At 41.0% G+C, this 20,228-nt stretch overlaps 1 protein-coding gene across 3 annotated transcripts in view; it reads right to left on the bottom strand.

The window, feature by feature from the left end:
- Window positions 1-6,970: 6,970 nt before the first annotated feature.
- Window positions 6,971-20,228, bottom strand: part of SV2B (synaptic vesicle glycoprotein 2B) — a 124,107-nt gene continuing 110,849 nt past the window's right edge. For all 3 annotated transcript variants that reach the window (XM_083184231.1, XM_083184229.1, XM_083184230.1), the window contains 3 exons: window positions 18,046-18,243; window positions 16,478-16,637; window positions 6,971-14,844 (listed from right to left, as the gene is read on the bottom strand). In XM_083184231.1, coding sequence (XP_083040357.1) covers window positions 14,661-14,844; window positions 16,478-16,637; window positions 18,046-18,243 — 542 coding nt within the window. In that variant the 3' untranslated portion in view covers window positions 6,971-14,660. The remainder of the gene's footprint in view (window positions 14,845-16,477; window positions 16,638-18,045; window positions 18,244-20,228) is intronic.

Raw genomic sequence — 20,228 nt, 5'->3', positions numbered from 1 at the left:
CCCCTCTGGAAACCCCCTTCTGAAAATCCTGCGTTTGCCACTGGGTGTCCAAATGCACTGTGATCTGCAACATTCAGGTGGGATTGCGACAAATATTCATTGCAGCCAGTGAGATCTGCGATTGTGTGATGAACACGGGAGCACGCCTGGCATCGCAATCGCACGAAAATCACCTGCGATGTGCCAGTTTTCATGCAATCCTTCGCAGCAGAAATAATTTTAGTGACACAACCAGGTTGGTTTTGACTTAAATTATTTTAGGTGTAACTGTAATTGCTGAATTGCTTAAATCGAGCTGTAACTCAGACTATTGCTGTACATTTGGTCCATGTACTGTCTGTCAGACACAGATTCCTTCTGACGTATATATCATCATGACAGAAGCTCAACATCACTACTCTGTACTACAATTACCTCCATTTTCTTTCTCACATAATCTCGGCTGCAGTGGACAAGATTATGTGTGACGTGCACGCTCATGCAAACGTGATGAACTGATTTTGTTCAGACTCCATTCTTTATAGCTATATAATATGGATTATGTGGAAGTCCCATCTCTTTGCCTTTAAATCATCAGAAACATTCAAGGCCGTATTTTAGTTTAATAAAAAGTAAACTCCACACGCCCCCTGCTGGCTGAATAAAGTTAGTTACGTGATCTTGGTCTGTCATTGTCGCTGCTGCAGTAGAAATAATTTACTGATAGCCTATATAGTAATAAACTAAATACGGTGTTATATTACTTATTGCCAGGGTTGTAAACCCTTCAGTAACTAAGTAAGTATTTAACACCTCGGAGGTCAGAGCAATTTAAACGCTGGAAAAAAGTTTTTTCTGACTGTTCCAGAGGATTTCGAGTGTTATGGTGTAATGCATGGCTTCCTTATGGCAGCACTCAGCAATGCAGTAAGCTGGTTACTTTAGATTAATTCTATAGGTAGAAGTGTATGGAAATAATAACACAAGTAGAGCACCCAATGAATCGCTACTTGATAGGGGTAGCAACGTGTGACCCATAGCTGATGTCACCAATAGGCCTGGAACCAGTTCAAATTTTTCTAATTTTAATTATTATCTTCATCTGTAAGCACAATGCATATTTACAAAAGCTTTTCTTCTTTGGGGACACGGTTATAATCTGTTAGCACAGTTATAATTATCTGTTAAGAAGGGAGCACAGTTATGTTTGTTCCCTAGGAACACATGACCTTTTTTATATTTTTATAGCCCTGTTACCAGGGGCGGATTGGCAATAGGTCTTTCGGAGGAAGATCCCCGGTAGGCCAATGCACCTGAGAGACCCCCTGCCACCCAGTGTCCTTTTTTTTTTTTTTTAAAGAGCTGGACTATCCAGAGCAGTGGCTTAGTCACCATCCTGTCTCCCACACAAAAAAAACCTTACCAGTTCACAGAGCACCCAATGCCCGTCTCCATCCATTGTGACATCTGTCAAAAGGAGAGAATTGGGTGCTATCTGGGTGTGTGACAATTCCGCAGTGTTTCTTGGGAGAGAAGTGAGGATACTGTATATGCAATATTCAGGGGATTATTATATAATAAGTTGTTTTTCTGCTTTATAGAGGTTTGGGGTCTGTGGTCAGTCTCAGTGGGTGGAGGTGAGTTATTATTTGAAATGTGGAGGTTCTTGGTTTGTCAAAGCAGCTTAAAGGTATGCGGGGGGGCACTAGACTGCCAATGGCTTCCACACAGGTTTAGAGATGTATTCATTTAGCCTATTTTGGTGTTGGTTCCGCCTACATTTAATTTGGTGCTGCCCACCTGATTCCACGTCTAGAAGTTTTTCCCAGGGGCACTTTTAGAGGTAGATGTATGAAGCAGTGATAAAAGAGGAGAAGTGAGCCAGAGGAGAAGTGGCCCATGGCAACCAATCTGCACGGAAGTAACATCTATAATTTGCACAATGTACAATTATACAGAGCGGCTGATTGGTTGCCATGGGCCTCTTCTCCTCTGGCTTACTTCTCCTCCCTTATCATTGCTTCATACATCCACCCCTTAGTTCCCAATCTGCTGCTGCCTGTTACTCTTAAAATAAGTTTCAGGAAAGAGCCAGTGCTACATACTTAGTAATCCCTAGGCACAGGGGTTGAAGAGACTGTTTGTTTGGGTTCCCCCTAGAATGATAATGGTTTTCAGTAAACCAGCAGTGGTTAGGAATAATCCACATAGAGGTTTCAATCCTACTGCACATCAGAGGCGTAGGGAGGGCGGAGCCACCAGAGCTCCTGCTCCGGGCGCCGATTGGTTGGCTGGCGCCGCCGGCCCGCCCCCCCTCCGCAAATGATCCCTGCTACTACTGTCGTACGCCCGGGCAGCGCCGGCGGCTGCCCTGCCCGGCGCCTGCCTCCTGCCTAGCCTGCTCGCCTGGTCCCCGCCGCCAAGCGTCACGGGCGGTGAGGCCGGGCGGCGGGCTGACAGTAACGCCGAGTCCATCATGTCCTCCTCCTGCGGGCCGCGGCTGTCTCTGAATTGCTGCTGCTGCTCGGTCCGGCTTCCGGGCAGCGCAGGCAGCCAGCGTAGCAGCACTAGTGAGTGACAACAATGTACACTGTCACTGTGTGTCACACTCCTCCCAGCGGCACTGCGGCAGCCAGAGAGTCACCTGTCTCTGACCCCCTCCCTCCTCCCTGGCTACAGCAGCGTCATCAGCCTTCCCAAGCGCTGGCTGTAGCCTGGAGGAGAAGGTGTGTTGCTGGCTGCCGCCCGTGCCTTATTCAGTTATTCAAGGTGGATTGATTTTTTTTTTTTTTTACAGCTAAAGAATGTTCTTAAAATAAACATAGTAAGCTTGGTTTTTTTTGTTGGATTTGTGGACCCTGGAGGGGGGGGGGGGGTTTGGAGGTGGGTGGGAGAGTGAATCTCTGGCTTCTGCTGCTGCCCTGGCCTGCTGTGCTGTATATATCTTTATTTATGCTGTATATATATCTATCTATCTTTATTTATTTATCTTTATTTACAGCTGTCAGCATGTTATATATAGAGCAGCAGCTTCCTTTACAGTGTCTTATATAGCGCAGCAGATTCCGTTACAGTGTCTTATATAGCGCAGCAGATTCCGTTACAGCGTCTTATATAGCGCAGCAGATTCCGTTACAGTATCTTATATAGCGCAGCAGGTTCCGTTACAGCGTCTTATATAGCGCAGCAGATTCCGTTACAGTGTCTTATATAGCGCAGCAGATTCCGTTACAGTGTCTTATACAGCGCAGCAGATTCCGTTACAGTGTCTTATACAGAGCAGCAGATTCCGTTACAGTGTCTTATATAGCGCAGCAGATTCCGTTACAGTGTCTTATATAGCGCAGCAGATTCCGTTACAGTGTCTTATACAGCGCAGCAGATTACATTACAGTGTCTTATAAAGTGTCTTTATTTTTTACGTTTTTTCTTTTCAAATGTAACATGCCAACACATGTTAGCCACGCCCACAATTCATTATCGGGGGGGGGGCGGCGAAATATGTCCTTGCTCCTGGCACCATGGCACCTAGCTACACCGCTGCTGCACATTGTCAGTGATTTACAGTATAATATTCCAAATGACTCCAGCTTAAACACTGCTTATACACTATCCATGCTTGAGCACAGGTAACCTTATTAGTATGTTACTCAATTTTATTTAACCATCTAGAATCAAGCATGGAGATTTGCTCTTCTTTGGTCGTAGGGTTTACTTTTTTGCTATCCTAAATGACAGCAAAAGTGTGTACATGATTATATACCAGCCAGTAACAAGGTCTGCATGATTCGCAAGGTTATATATGGTCATATGATTAACTTATGTAATTGTCAATGTGCATGTGCAGTGGCTGCAGTGTGTGTGTGTGTGTGTGTAAAGCTTCAAGGTTCGCGATCACAGTCTGAGTGACAGCGGTGGGTGTCATGAGGCGGCGATGCAGCATTGTTCCATAGTGACATCACATGCAGCCGCTGCAAAAGAAAGGATCGCACAGATGTGCCTGCATACAGAGTCACGCTGCGTATGCAGAGGGCTAACCTTAATGCCTGGTTCTGCAATACAATCGCAATTGAATTGCAATGGCATTGCTAAGAGTCACTTTGCATGCTGGGCGGCCTTGCCCTGTCCTGGGAAGCCCCCAGCATGCGTAAGTCTATTTAAACTAAGTTCTATTTTAGCAAAACTGCAACTGATTCTGAATGGGCCCCAAAATACCTAATTTTATCATGATAAAAGGTACAGTATGTCGTTTTTCAGACAAGAGACTGTGCGTGCTTTGCATTGAACTTGGAAAGGCTTGTTTGTAAATTGTAAATATTTCAGTTATTTGGAATGCAGATTATGTTGTCCCTGGATTTCCAGTGGGGGTATTGCTTCTAGTATTACATAAAGTTCAACAGTGTACTCATAGGATTGCATGCCAGTCCACTACAGGATCCTTAAAAACTTCTGTATCAGGTTGTATACAACTTTCTCACCTAATTCCTCTCTAACCATTGCTATGGACCTCTTTTCCCCTCCTGTACTCTCTTGTATCACCTGATATTAGCCATTTTCTTTTGGCTGTTTTACTGCTCCATAAAATTAAATCTCTCCAAATCCTTGTTTTTTTTATTTCTTTTCCACATCAAGGCCACTCTTTCCCCACTCTCCCTCTCCCTTGATAATTGCACATTCCCCCTATTGTTGAAGTCCTACTGTATGCTTAGGTGACATACCTTCACTCTCTTCCCCCCCCCCCCCCCCTCCCCTATCCAGCATCTCTATAAACCTTATTCTTTCCATCTCAGCCCAGGCTATTACTCATCATGGAAAACAATAAAACCCTTGTCCACACCCTTATTATCTTTCCTATTGATTAAGTTCATCTGCTCCAGACCAGCCTCCTAAACTCCCACCTCTCACCAGAACCCAGCTCAAAGTTGCCAGCCAAATTCCAAGAAGGCCGAACTCCTTCACCCCAAAATATATGCATGTATAAGATATGATGTGGCAGCTGGTAAAACACAGGATGCCATCACAGAGCAGTTCAATCCCAATAATTGATATGACTTGTATGGGTAACTTTAGTGCTGGTATTATATCACACAAATAACAAAGTTAGTCTTGAGCACCAAACAAATAGTCCTGCAGCCAGGGGCGGATTTAGGGATGAGGGCGCCCCTAGGCACAACAATAATGTTTACTAAGTAGGACAGTTTATAGGGGCAGTATCTGCATGTCCTATCCATTTACACTCTATTTAAGATGGAATATAGTACAGTACAGTGGATATTTTGCAGTTATTGGTACATTTTGGGCTGACAGTACTATCACAGGCATCCAAGTGCCGCCCCCAAACATGTGCCGCCCCTAGGCCGGTGCCTCACGTGCCTAATGGGAAATTCGGCTCTGCCTGCAGCTGCTTATCCCCAAATAGTACAACTGTATACCATGTAAAGCATAAAAAAAGGGGTGAAAAAATTAAAAAAGACCAAATGACCAAAAGAGGATTTCTCCTTCTTTTATTCCATGCCCCAGACCTTGGAAAAGTCTCTATAGACTGTGCAGAAAAAATCATAGGAAGATTTCCCGGGCATTACATCTCTTTCCGTGAAATGTTTTTTGGCATAGCATAGTGACCTAGAAAAGATCTGGCTTGCTACATCAAGAACCCCTTATGCATTCCCTATGATACAGTGACTGTATGATAAAAGTCTTTTTTCCGGGATCATTTTTGTGTTTTTATGAGAGTGACTTTTTAGATGTGTTTTTCATGTTTTTTTCAAATAAATGCTTTTTTTTTATATCGTGAGAAGAGTGTTGGGACTGCACTATTTCATAAGGATCATCCAGTTCACATTGATTCCAAAGGTTTAGCGCTGTATTGAGAACCCCAAGGAGAAATCCTCTTTTGGTCATTTGATCTTTTTTGGATTTTTTCACCACTTTTTTTAAACTTTAGTGCTGGTGTTGTGCCCTCTGTACCACAATCTTTAGGCCAAACTCAGTCAGCTGAAAGAGGCAGTCATCTGATTATACTGACATATACTTTTATCTAATTTACCAGATGGGATGGTTGCATTGTTTAATTACTAGGGATACTACAGCATCATATTTGAAATGGGGGTTCTGTTATATGATATAATATGAACTGGAATACTACAATGTGGCATAATATGAACTGGGGGCATTATGTAGAATAATATGAAGTGAGGGCACAGCAAGGTGGCCTAATATGAACTGGGGGAACAGTAAGGACACAATATGACCTGGGAGAATTATAATCTGGCATGAAAACTGGGGAACTCTTGATTGACTCACACTCAACCAACATCCTGTTACTATGGTAGTAGCCGCTGATTGGATATGTTCTATAAGTGACAGGACCCACATAGGTTTTGCCTCTATCGGGAACATTGCTGTATGTACAGTACATAGAGTACGGTTGTGTCCGCCATGGTTCAGGTGGATGCTACTGGGGAAGTATCTCCATGATATATCGACAATGAATAGGTCAACAGAATCATGTCAACGCCATTTGGTTAACATGCATTAGGTTAATGGGTACAAAAGGACAACATAAAATTGTCAACACAGGTGCAAAAACAAATGTTTATGTCGACCTTTTGAACCTATCGATCTAATGCATTTTGGCCATATTGTGTCGGCCTAATGACAGTTGGGGGGAGCACACACCACTGCTCTGCAGCAGAGCAGCATGTAATCAGTTGGTGAATAGACCTTATGCGCATGTGTATAGTGTCTATTCACAGTGCTGGGAGAGTCTGGGGGTGTGCACAGCATCTTGGAGGGGGTGTGGCAAAGATCCACCCCCATTCCCCGAGGCTCCACCATCTTTTCGGGACAAGGGTCCTAATTCACTTGTCACCAATGTTGGGAAGTATGCTGGTATGATGCCACAAGAGTTTCACACAGGAACATTTGGGGAACACACTTGCCATGTACCATATTAGCTTGAGAATGCCAGCAATAATACGAAAACATCATGTATATTTTTTTAAATTTTAATGAGCAGTACATAAACATGAATCCATATAAAGCTGTGTTTGCAATTATTGAACAAATATTTAAACAATTAAAAATGGAATGCTCTATCACAAATAAAGAAAATAATTCTAATGACAAATAAAACACTGCTAAAAAAATACAGCACAAATCACCCAAGCTGTCTGATCTTAATGAAATAAAGCAAATGTTAGGAAGAGCTAAGTTCATTAATTAACTCTATGCATGACACAGGCAGGTGAGGTACTGCTCTGCAATACATTGCATGCCTGCACAGCACTGGATGATGGAGTTATATTCATATTTACAACTTGACACAAAACATACATCTCTAGTAACATACATTGCAGTTAACATTGAATTACTGATCTGGTGTTCTGGATGATTTGATGACAGATTTTAGGAATCACAGTCACAGAGCAAGCAAATGAGTTTATGATAATTATATAGAGCTTTGGTGCATCTTCTAATATATCTTTCATACAAAGAAGCTCTAGTCAGGGGTAGATTTGCTAAAAGTGAATATGATTTAGTTGAAAGATGAAGAATGTTGATACATGGCTATACTGTATAATAACCTATTACTGATCATTTAGTTAGCAGGTTCATGATATAATGTGTCTGTACCACAAACCTGAAGCAAACTAGTGTGTGCTCCTTTAACGTGTATAAGAGTAAAGGCCCATACACACTGGGCGACTTTGAGCTGAAAGTCACTGAAAACAGCAGGTTTCAGCGGCTTTCAGCTCAAAGCCGCCCAGTGTGTATGGCCTGGCGATGAGCACTGCTGCGTGCTCCCGCAACATCGCTGGGAAAGCTGTTCATCTGCTGGCTATACCAGCAGATGAGCAGCATTCAGGGCGGCTTTGCATAGCGCTCCGCTATACAACGCCATCCTCCCCCCCTCCGTCAGCGCCGGGCAGGGGAAAAGCCGCTCAGTGTGTATGCACTGAAGGCTTTCCCGTCAGCGATGAATGCTATCATCACTGTCCAAACACGCTGGGCATAGTGTGTATGGACCTTAACACTTCCCTTTGCATTAGGGATGTGTGATTTTGGTCCACTCAAAATCGAACCAAAAACAAGTCTAGACTGCCTGAGGAGCCCCGGGTTGAATCCTCCTGCGATTCGGAATTTGGGTTGTAAATCTACATTCTGGGTTTTGAATTGTAAAAATTACATGATTTTACCTGTTTTTTATAAACTTTTATCATTTTTTTTTTAATTAATTTTATAGCAAACTGAAATCCAAACCAAAACATATCATGAATTTGTCAAAATAAAACCACCATAATAAATTAGAACCAAAATATCGGGCCGATACACATTTCTTCTTTTCATAGACCAGGTATTTCCTAATATTACTATTTACACTAGTATGTAAGGAAATGTATTTATTTCTTTATTTATTGTTTGCTTCATCTAAAATTAGATTTTATGTTATAGCCTAGAACACTGCATGACAACTGAAAAGTAATAATTCTCCTCGGAGAACATATTTGTTTGTATTATTTCAAATAAATAATAGATATCAAAAAAGTAATTTAAGTAATAAAACAATTTTCTATCCAAATCAAAATATTCTGGACTTGTGTGCTCATGTTAGATGTTCTTCCTAACCTTTGGCCATAATAAAATGGAGATGTATGGTATACAGGATGCTAGACAGGCAGAGCTCAAACTAGGTTATCTTTCCCAAACATATTTAGGGGGTTATTTTTCAAAGGCACATACAGTAAGCCCAGAATCCTGCAAACCTGTGAGCTTTCGTGGAAATAGAGGGTGAGATTTAATAGGATGAGAGATTCAGAAAGTGAGAGATTTGGTAAGAAATCTCCAGTTTTTTTAAAGCGGCAATCATTTACACTTCAAAACCAATTTGATTTTGTGCAAATGATTGCTGATTTAAAAAAACTAGAGACTACTTACCAAATCTCTCATTTTCTGAATATCTCATCCTATTAAATCTCACCCAGAGTGTCTGCTTTTTATGGAAGCCATCCCCAGGTGATGATCACTAGGCCCTTTTGTGATGCTTCCATAGTACGCCTGTTGTCATCCAAAGGCTAATGCCATCTCTGAACATTATTAGTCAGTAGTGCCAACAAAACAAAAAAAATCTTCTTATTAAAATGTAGCATTTTGTTTTCATTAAAAATAAAACAATTTGCTTGTTTCCCTTTTACTTCGTTTTGTCTTTTTTTAACCTGGATCTGGAATGGCTAACACATACGCACTGACTGACAGCTAAGTGGCATGGCCAGAAGTAAGGCTACTGTTACCTATGCCAGCCAGTGTCGCTAGAGAGATCGGCATCACTCATCTGCCGTGGTGATTGTTGTTTTTTTCTTATAAACCTTATTTAAAAGGAGTCTTGATTAAAAAAAAGACCCAATAGACTTTTTGCAAGGAAGTAAAGATTAACATACTGAAACAATAGTCACATGTCAATGTACAAGCTGATATGCATCAGAAGAATAGAGATGAGCAAAATCTCTCGTAGTTTGGTGGTGGTACAAGCGGATTTGCATAGGTATGCTGTCCTGGTGAAAAATCTTCAAGTTACATTTTGTGGAATACATATATGTACTTTATATAGGTGTGCACTGTACAGAAAACTATGTTGTAGCATTATTAAGCTTGGTGAAGTGATAAAGTGTGTTTTTTATCAGCGGCCAATCAGCTATCAGCTCCTAACTGTGCAGTTACAGGCTTGGTTTGAAAAATGACAAGTAGGAGCTGATTGGCTGGTGATAAAAACCAGACACTTTATCACTTCACCAAGCTTAATAAATATACCCCTATGTGTGGTCTGGATCCATATTCTTGAGAATTCAGCTTATCAATTCGCTAAGAACTAGTAAAATCATTGAAGAACAATGAGCCTAATTTATGTCATTACACAATGACCAATGATCATGCAACGGAGCGATTAACTGCAGAATGCGCATGGGATGCAATCACAATGCGCATGTGCCAAGGTGCCGCTGCGATCCTGCTGTGATCTGTAGGGTCTGGAAAAGTTACTGACAGGAAGTGACTGTAGGTGTTAACAGGAAGTGATTAGAATAACATGGCTATGTCTGGGGTGTATATATGCCATCAACTGTGAACTTGTATTTGCAAAAATGTGGCATCTGCGCTATTTACAGCTGTGTACAGTTTGTGTAGCTATAGGATTACTGTTAACCTCAATGTTCCTCGTTTTTTTTAATATAGGCTGCAAATGTGTACACAATTTAATTTCTGGGCAGCAGCTTCACCTGCTAAAAATAGCAGTTCCATAGCCTGGGCATCACAACTGTAACTACATTTGTGTAAACACATGTGTGTAATATTCAACTGTTGCTCTCTTTACTACCGCAGAAAGGCTTCAATAGTATCCCTCGGTTACATCATAGCTCTAGCTATGTGCATCTTATTTATAGTGCAGTATATGTGCAGTATATGTGCCAGGCTCACTGAGAGAAAGCTGTAATATAAGCACCTGCTTTACTTCTAGAAGTGTGGCTCAACAGTGATATCAGTAAATGCTAATGTTACAACAATCAAGTCATATATAATATAGACTGTTTATGTTTTGACCGTGTTATCACTATGTGTATATATATATATATATATATATATGGCTAAATCCTCCTCCTTTTTTACGTGAAGTACCGCTAGTGACCACTAGGGGCCCTTTAACAGACCAAATTACTCCTTAACAGAAAGTGAAACCAAAATGATTATGTTTCAAACTTCCTGTATATGGAGAGAGGGAGCTGTGAAGACAGAGATTTGAGCAGAGAGGGACTAGGCCTTAATTAACTAGTTAATAAATAACAAAGTTGCATTTTCCTGGAAAAGGCAATTAAAACCAGAGGCAAATACAATAAGAATGTATTAATTAGGCTCAAATAAATGCAAACAAAATGGGAATTTGTATTTGCGCTTTGAACTGATTGTAAATATCAATGTAACAGCATGAATAGATTGCAGTGGCCGCATTACTGTGTGACCTGAACCTGTCGCTGTGACCTATGTGAGAGAATAAATATGTTTTACTGAAGCCCTGGTGAGTGTATCTGTGAAGTACCTGCTGTATACGTGTTTGGCATGCTAAGCCACTAGATGGACACCCCAGGCACTGGCTGAAGTTAAAAGGAGTGTGCCAACCCATATAACTGGTATGTATATATGTATGTATATATATATATATATATATATATATATATATATATATATATATTGTTCGTGTCCAACTCTACAGTAATACTTCTGACATGAACACAAATGCTGTCACAGCTGCTGCGATTTAGTGTGTAGCGGCTGTGCGAAAATCATGTAAATGCCAACGGGATTTGTATTGAGACGCCCACTGGCTACATGGATCAAAGATGTCCCTGCTTCATTAATTTTGTGATTACTATTTATTAAGCATAAACCTATACTCAACACTGTCAAGGGTACCTGTGGTCCCTCGGGAGGGGGACCACATTTTTGGGTCTTGACTTTAAGAGGAATTTCAGCTACAAATGCTAAGGTTTAGCGATACTAACTCTAACTCAATAGTTGCATATAATTATACTTTTGCACCTTTTTCTTTGTAAATTTGTGGCAATAACGCATCCATATCGGAATGAGACCCACAGTGAGAAACACTGCTAAACAATTTCGAAATAAGAGGAGTGTGACAGGAAGTCGACAAAAATAAATCAAATTTTTGAAATTATATTTGCAGAATTTTGGCAAAAAAATACAAAAATCAGTTTCAAGGATTCCAGATAATAAAGCCAGCATTTCTAATTTGCACTCACTGCAGTTAAAATGCACCTTATTTTTTTTTATATTAATATGGCGACTTATATTGAGTCATCATTTGTACCTCTCTTGCCATGCTTCCAGAAATAGTGTTGATTTTACATGCATTTGATTGTATGGGACATTTTAGCTAAACTAGGGTCCTACATTTTACTTGGGACCTCTATCTGCTGGGACCTTAGGGCCCCAGTCTGGCTTCTGCCCAGCTCTCCCCAGATCATACCCTGGCCATGACTACAGCACAAATGATTGAATCATGCAACGCCTCGTACCAGCTTTAAACACATTGATTGACCATTAGTAAATATTAGAAAGGAAATCATGCAACATAATCTTTTACACAGTAAGTAAAAAAACTAATTTTGTAGGAAATAGCATAATTTATATTTGTCGTTATATTACCAGACTCACAGTATAGGACACAGGGGGTGAGATTTAATAGGGTGAGAGATTTGGTGAGAAATCTCCAGTTTTTTTAAAGCGGTAATCATTTACACTGCAAAACCAGTTTGGTTTTAAAGTGTAAATGATTGCCGCTTTAAAAAACTGGAGTTTTCTTACCAAATCTCTCACTTTCTGAATCTCTCATCCTATTAAATCTCACCCAAAGTTTTTAATTTTGAATTTCTTTCTTACATGTAATAACCATGTTGGAACTAGAATTTAAACACCCAGAAGCCATTCTATTAAATATGACTGTATAATGCTGGTACAGTTAATTAATTGATATTAAAGTGCAAGATGCTTTTATTCAACTACTGGTTAAAACTGTAATACAATATTAAATATATATGTAATATTTTGTTATATTATTTAATATTTTATCAGAAGTACTAGAGATTAAGGGATCTGTGTTCTACGTTTTGGAGAGAGATAAAGTTGGTGGAGATAAAGTACTAGCCAATTGGCATCTAACTGTCATTTTAAGCACATTCTGTAACATGGCAGTTAGTGGCTGGTTGGTTAGTGTTTTAACTGTGCCGACTGTATCTCTCTCCAAGACTTAGTGCATAGACCTCAAAAATTAGTAGGTACTGGGTACTTTTTGGAGTACCCAGTACCTTTAGGGTAAGTTTTAGAACATTTGTTATAATTATATTTATATAGATAGATAGATAGATAGATGGATGGATAGATAGATAGATAGATAGATAGATAGATAGATAGATAGATAGATAGATAGATAGATAGATAGATAGATAGATAGGATAGGATATTATAAATAGTGTTGAAAAGGCATGTAAATAATAAAAGTAAATACGCTTTTAAGATATTTGTGTGTGTGTGTGTGGAAGGGGGGGGTGTTAAGTTTAAAAGAAAGAAGATAATTGGATTCTGGTCACTAGGCAGTGATAAAAAAAACACAAGTTATTTGGCAGTGTTGGCATAAGGAAGTATTGTGCTTCTTTTTTGTGTGCTAATATTGTTATTCTGATATTGCCATAAAGTGTTTCACTCGCCTCCATAAATAATTTACTGCGCATTTAAATCTTATGCAAGTACTATGGAAACCACAGTCACAATACACTGTGCATACTTCGGAATGCATATATCCCTGGGCACACCCATCACTCACTGCCATCAAGGAGCTTGTTAACTGATTGTCTCAGACTAAGATGTATCAAACCCTATATAATCACGACTAGTGCAGAAGTTGCCCGTAGCAACCTATCGGCTCCTTACTATCATTTATACAGTCTATAAAATTATGGTTAGAAAACAATTGGTCCTGTATTCACCTGTTCTCTGTAGAACATTTGAACCATCTCCCTGTAAGAGGTTGGTTACACAAATAAGTCACACTTGGAGAAGCTTCCGTTTCACATTAAAAAGATACATGAATTATGAAGAGTGTTTCCAACTAATTCAATATTTGTCTTCAACAAAGAAGCCTTGTTGGAATTGACGTGGTATTAGACATGTGATTGTATGTTTCTCTATTGTAATATGTATTTATGGTTAGAGTATATTTTCTTAATATCGCCCTAAAGCTTATGAAAGTTAATTGTCGGCACTGAACCAGGTTGAAAATCTGCATTTAAAATACTAAGAGTCTAATGTACAGTACTAAGCTTTGAAAAGTGATAATGTGGAGAGTTAGAAACCTCCAACCAATCAGCTCCTACCTGTTATTTTTGAAACCTAGACTGTAACATGGAAGTTAGGAGCTGATTGGCTGGTACTTTCTCACTCTCCACTTTATCACTTTTCAAGACTTAGTACATTATACCCCCTGACTGGATTCACTTACATAATTTGCATTGACCCAGAGCAATTCGTAATTAGCTTTCATCTTTGTAGTGCAAGTTACACAGTGAAAGAAAGTATTGCATTGGTTATTAATTTCCATATATATTGTTTTTACTAAAATGTCATGTTATTAAATAAGCAAGTTTGGGATTGGTTATTATATATCTACTGCATATTTGTACATTTGAGCAATGTTACGCATTCCTCTTTGGTGGTATTACGGCAATGAAATATTTGTTAATACTTGATATATATTATTGTGCAGATACTAAATAATCCTTAGTATAACTAGTAGTATATTTTAAAATGTAGTAATTTATACAATTTTTATACAGTTTTTTTTTTAGATTACTTTCAACAAAGGACAATAAAATGCTAAAATAAAATAAATAAATAAATAAACACCAATAGTATCATCAGTAAAGGAAATTGCTTGTGATAGCATTAGACTTTAAAACTTGCTTGAGTGATAAAGACTGTGATAAAGGGAGGAGTTGTTTCCCCTGTGAACCAATCAGCTTGGGTCAGAAGTCTTACGTTAGTTCTTAACCGACAGAACATCTTCCAATGGTCTGGCCTTCCCTTTCTTATGTCTCATTATTTCATCCCTGTGTAGGTATTCACATGAGGACAAGTTCTCGTGTCTCAGGGAGCCGGAGAGATATAAGGCCTCCACATACCAGGGCAGTGGATGCAAGTAGAATAGGAACCACCTTCGTTATGCCAACAAAAGAGGCAAAAATGGAGTTCCCAAATATGGCAGCTAACTTGCATAGACCATTCAAGATCCCAAATGCTGTTGCCCTGTTAAAGAGAAATTGGAGAGTAGGATTATACAAGTCTGCTGATGATCAAAATAACCAGAAATTTGCAGGAAAAAACAGTTATGGATTAAATTTATGGAAATACTCAAGTAACGTAATAATAAATGTATAATCAACTGTGGTTCTAGATTTCATTTGAAAAGACATTTCCTGTGCCCATTAATTGTAAAGAATTAAGGACCATATTAAGGTCTGTTTGCTGTGGCCACGCACGGGGACTGATGTTTGTTGTATGTGCATGCGCCAGGTGTGTGCGGCCATGGCAAACTGATTTGCAGTCGCTAGGCACGGGGGTGGGGGCGGTGGCTTTGGCTATTAGCATATGGGAATGGTCAACGTTTCATGGGCGTTCCAATGAAAACATTGGGCGTGCTTATGCTAATAGCCGATGACGCAGGTGCAGGGGCGGACAGCTGACATCACCGGATGTCAGCTGCCTGCCCATTTCCCCCCGAGCGTCCACGCATATAATAAGTGACTTTAGAGTCACTTTTATATTGCGTTCGCCTTTGTCATCATTCGATGGTTGCGGATAACACAAGTGTGCGAATGGCTGTGTAACATTCGTTCACAAGCCCTACGTGTGAATCCACCTTGCAAATGGGTGGTGGCCGGCCACCATTCGCAAGGCAGGGTTTGGTTGACTAGCAAGGGTGCGAATTCGCATCCGAATGAGTCAACCAGAATAACCCCCAAAGTGTATTGGAAGCTGATGATTAGATCCTCCTTTGACAAATTTGGGCTGGTTTAGAGTCGCATTTAAAGCAGCTGCATCAGCAATGTTTAGCACACAGTGCATGAGTCTGAGGCTTGCCAAGGTGACCATATACATGTCTGCGGATCTGCAGGCTTTTCAGAGTACCAGGCATTAATGGGGTATTTGCATATAGAATAAGAATGCCCCGTCATGCAGACAGAATTGCAGACTATTCAGGGGCTAGTATACATAATGTTACTGCAAGGTCCTGTACGTAGGGATAATAATGATGATGGAGGCTCTCATTAGCAGAGCAGCCACATTAAAGATCCCTACTCTGAATACAGATGGAAAACAGCAGCTATTTTCCACCGCACACTTTCCACCCACCACCCATTTGTTTTAAGCCACTGTACTTTACATTCATACCTTTATATCAGTGTTAAAACAATGATTAACTCTGTTCGAAATCAAGTAAACCCTTTTTCTATACACAGTGGAGGCAGACACCTTTGTTGGCTGAGCTAATATTTTGTTCCCGAGAAGGTAGTACTTTTGTAGCCCGTAATGCAACCAGTGATCTCCAATACCTAGCAACTAACAGGTCCATCTAGGCAGATATCAGTTAGAATGTACAGCAATATTGCAACACAATTAGAATACCTACCATGATTCCCTCAATTTATAAATTTCTCTGATTTACAGTAAACCATTAAAAGAGCAAGTTGTAGTTAAAAAAAACAAATCACTTCTTCTTGCATTTCTATGAAGTGTATAAATGCCTATGTGAATAGCCTGTGTCATAGTGGCTGGGACGGTTCTGCTCCAATATCTTAGTGACTGTTAAAATTTCTGTGTCAAAAACATGGATTCAGTTACAATAACACAAGTCATTGGGCATAATAAATAGCATTACCTTTTATTTGTAGGGTATAGTTCCACAGTAATAACATCCAGGGCATTCCAGGCAGCTATACTGGTGCCACAGAACAGGCACTGCCAGCCAATCATTGCTGATTCACTATTACCAAAAAAGAGGAAGAAGCAACAAACTGCCGAGATCAGCATGGACCCAGCTGCGGAGAGGACAAAGGGGACAGTTACAAAATAGGAAATCCTTTCCTCAAAACACATAAGAGATTTCACCACAAAGACAGTTGTGACATCAAGCACTGCTATGTTCTGCCATGTAGTAGAGCTTGTCTGCCAACCCTGCTTTACACTATGGGACTGATTCAGACTTGCTCGCAGCAGGTCTGAATTCACACCTTCCAGTAAGGTTTGTGGCCAGTTATTTATTTTTTGTGCCGAGGGGCTTTCAGCCTGAGTGACAGGCAGGGGGGCGTTCTTGGGTGGACCCCCAGCATGGGGACATTACCCACTTTCCGAGCCGTTCCCCTGCCAGCTCGGGACGAGCAGATGATGTTGGCGCCTGCCCCGATTTTGCATCACTACAAGCAGCCGCCAAGTGACTCCTGGGTCACGTGGCGGCTGTGAGCACCGGGCAGGGGATCTCCTCTGTGTGGGTGCTTGCGAATGGATGTACCCTTACACATGCGTTCGCAGACCGGCAAAGGAATTCGGCTGGCAGGGGGGTATGTATTCAGTGGGGCCTGCTCGCTAGGCTCTAAACACGCGCAGTCTAGCGAGCAGGTTGGTTATCGCCCCCTATATTACACTAGGCAGCAAAGCGTTTCCTGTTTTTTAGAAATTGTTTTAAAATTGTTTTATCGTATCTCAGACAGCAGAATACAGGCAGAATTAGAAACTAGGGGGGGGGTATTCTGTTTGATTCGCAAGGCTACGAATTCGCAGCCTTACAAGTCCACCAAAGCTGCCTGCGAATGCAGGGCCGCCCGCCACCCCCTTCGCAGCATGTGTTCCCACGCACAGGATGTTTATGTTAAACATCCATTCGCAGGGCAAGGGGAACCTCCCACATCTTTTGATGGTCGCTGACCATTGAAAGATGTGGAAGGTGCATGCATATAAAAGTGACTTTCAAGTCACTTACATATGTGTGCACACTAGGAAGGAAATGGGCGGGAAGCTGACATCCGGTGATGTCAGCTGCCCACCACCCTCACCCGCATCATAGCCTCATTAGCATGAGAACGTCCAGCGTTCTCATGGGAACGCCCAAGAAATGCTGGGCGTTCACATATGCTAATGGGGCTGGCCGACACCCCTCTCTGTCCCCCGCCCGCTGCCCTGGATGCGTGCATCAGGCGAACAGACTGTGTCTGCACATGCGCGGACACACACCAATGATCCTCCGTGCAAACGGGGGATTCAAAAGGACTAGAATAACCCCCTAGATGTGTACATTTTTGAGTGCTCTTTATTTTTGTTCTATTATAAATATATTCACACAAGTAATATTAATTTGGTCATATTATTTAGCATGATTTGAGCTATACAGCTACTGTATGTGACCTACAATAATCCTGTCCCCATATGTGTATATTTCTGCATACTACTTACCAATCATCCTTATCCTTCCAATTTTATCCATTAGGAGTGCTGAAATGATGTTTCCAGGCAATACAGACAGACTTCCAAGAAAACTAACCAGGTAAATCAGAAAATCGTTATCTTCTTCGAAGTCGATGTGACACCCCTCTTGATTATGGAATGTGCTGTTAATTACTGTGCTGTCAATGAATCTGTGCTTGTAGAGATCTGCAGAACACCAGTATAAAAAGTGGTAGCGTATAAAACAGGCTCATTATATAACCTCTACTGTAGATTAGAACTTTGACTTTGTTTAGCCAGTATGCCAAAAATGTACAACAATACATAAAGGTTGATAATAATAATAATAATAATAATAATAATAATAATAATTAATAATAATAAGCATTATCCTGGGAAAATTAAAGTGGAACAGGTCATTAATTCTGTCAATGCAACCTGTAAATTCTGTGTTGTGGAAAGGTGAAGATACATAGGGGTTTTTATTTAGTGCCTACTTTTGAAAGGGTCAGAAATCAACACTTTTCAATCCAATTTTGGGTTGAATTTCCATTCGATCTATTAAATTAAAGTGCCAATTTTTCGACTGAGGGAAAAATCGGCACAGTCAGAAAACACAAGGATTGGAGAATTGCTCACCGATCCAAGAGTTTCGCTGAAAATGCTCCTTTTTTCGACTTTTGAGCTACATCAGTGCAAAAAACCATCTGAAAATGGTCACATTGAGTAGGTATGTCACCCATCTATCCTGCTAGGTCGCAGTGTTTTGCCTAGCTAAACCCCGCTCAGCACAGATTGCTCAGCACACATCGCGGGTGTATCGTTGTGTGCGGGAATGTGTAAATAAGGTCCCAAATACGTTACTTTATCAGACTTCTGATAAAAATTTCCCCAAGTGTGTATGTGTGTTCATGTAATAAGGAATATAGCTTGTAAGCTCCACACGGTCTAAATACTCAGTGAAATAATGGCCCTTATTCTGATTGGTGCGGCCCGATCAGAATATGCGGCCGCAACCGTGCAGGCGAATCCCCGCCTTCCATACGGATCGCCACCTGCCGTCCGTATGCGGATATGTGGCGATCCGCATGAAATTGGACGGGGATACGCCTCCTCCGTCTTGGGAGCAGCCCCTGCATTCGATGGTCGCCGAACATCGAATGCAGGGCCGCACGCTCCACCAGGTCCCGCAACACAAGACCACACGGACACTTGTCCGTGTGAAATCATGTATGGGGGCGGGCAGCTGACATCCGGCGATGTCAGATGCCCGCCCCGTACCCACGCGTAACGGCCTCATTACCATGCATACGCCCCGCGTTTGCATGGGAACGCCCATGAAACGGGGGGCGTATGCATAGGGTAATGAGGCTAAGTAGCCCCTCACGCCCCTCTACGCCCCCTGTGCGGCGTATAAAGAATCCGTGCGGCGAAATCGCCTGCACATGCGCAGAGTGACCTCTGCACATGCGCAGACGATCAACATCGGCGGTCCGTCCGCATGCGGGAATTTCCGCACCGATCAGAATAAGGGCCTATGTGTGCACTATATACTGTAAGTAACTGTTCATAGATAAATAACATGTAACTTTGCAAAAGAGTGGTATACCAGGGCCCAGGATATTTCTGTGTGGTTGCCATATGCGTGCACACATTAAGTGTTACGGGTGCACAGGCACCCCCTAACGCTGTGCCCACCTTTATGAACATGTGGATTTTGTTCATCTTTGGAAGGGTGCATAATGAGAGAGCTGTGACTATTTATATACTTATTATATTACATATTAGATGACATTTCTAGCAAACTAGTAGATTAGATTACAGTCAAATTCAATACATGTTTATGTTTCTACCAGAAGACTGTAAAAAATGAATATGAAAAATGTGTGTGGAGGGTTCACTGAATAATGCTTAGAATACTGCATTGATACTGCTTTTAATAAGTAATTATGTAATACATGTAATTAAGGAATATAGTGATGTCACATGACTACTTCATAATTGTAATATGAATCATGCTGGACATATAACATGGCCAGTGATAAAGTAAGATGGTATGGAGCACCGGGCTGTACATGCACAGTGAATACACCACAGGACCCTGCCCAACATGGGGGTCTCGTCAAACCTAGATTATAAATCATCACCTAATGTACTTATTACATGCAACTGAGGAAATAATAAATTATAAC

This window comes from Crinia signifera, chromosome 4, assembly GCF_055691185.1.
Source record: "Crinia signifera chromosome 4, ASM5569118v1, whole genome shotgun sequence".
NCBI lineage: Eukaryota > Metazoa > Chordata > Amphibia > Anura > Myobatrachidae > Crinia > Crinia signifera.
The sequence above is the reverse complement of the archived record's forward strand: the minus strand, read 5'-3'. Positions and strand labels throughout refer to the sequence as shown.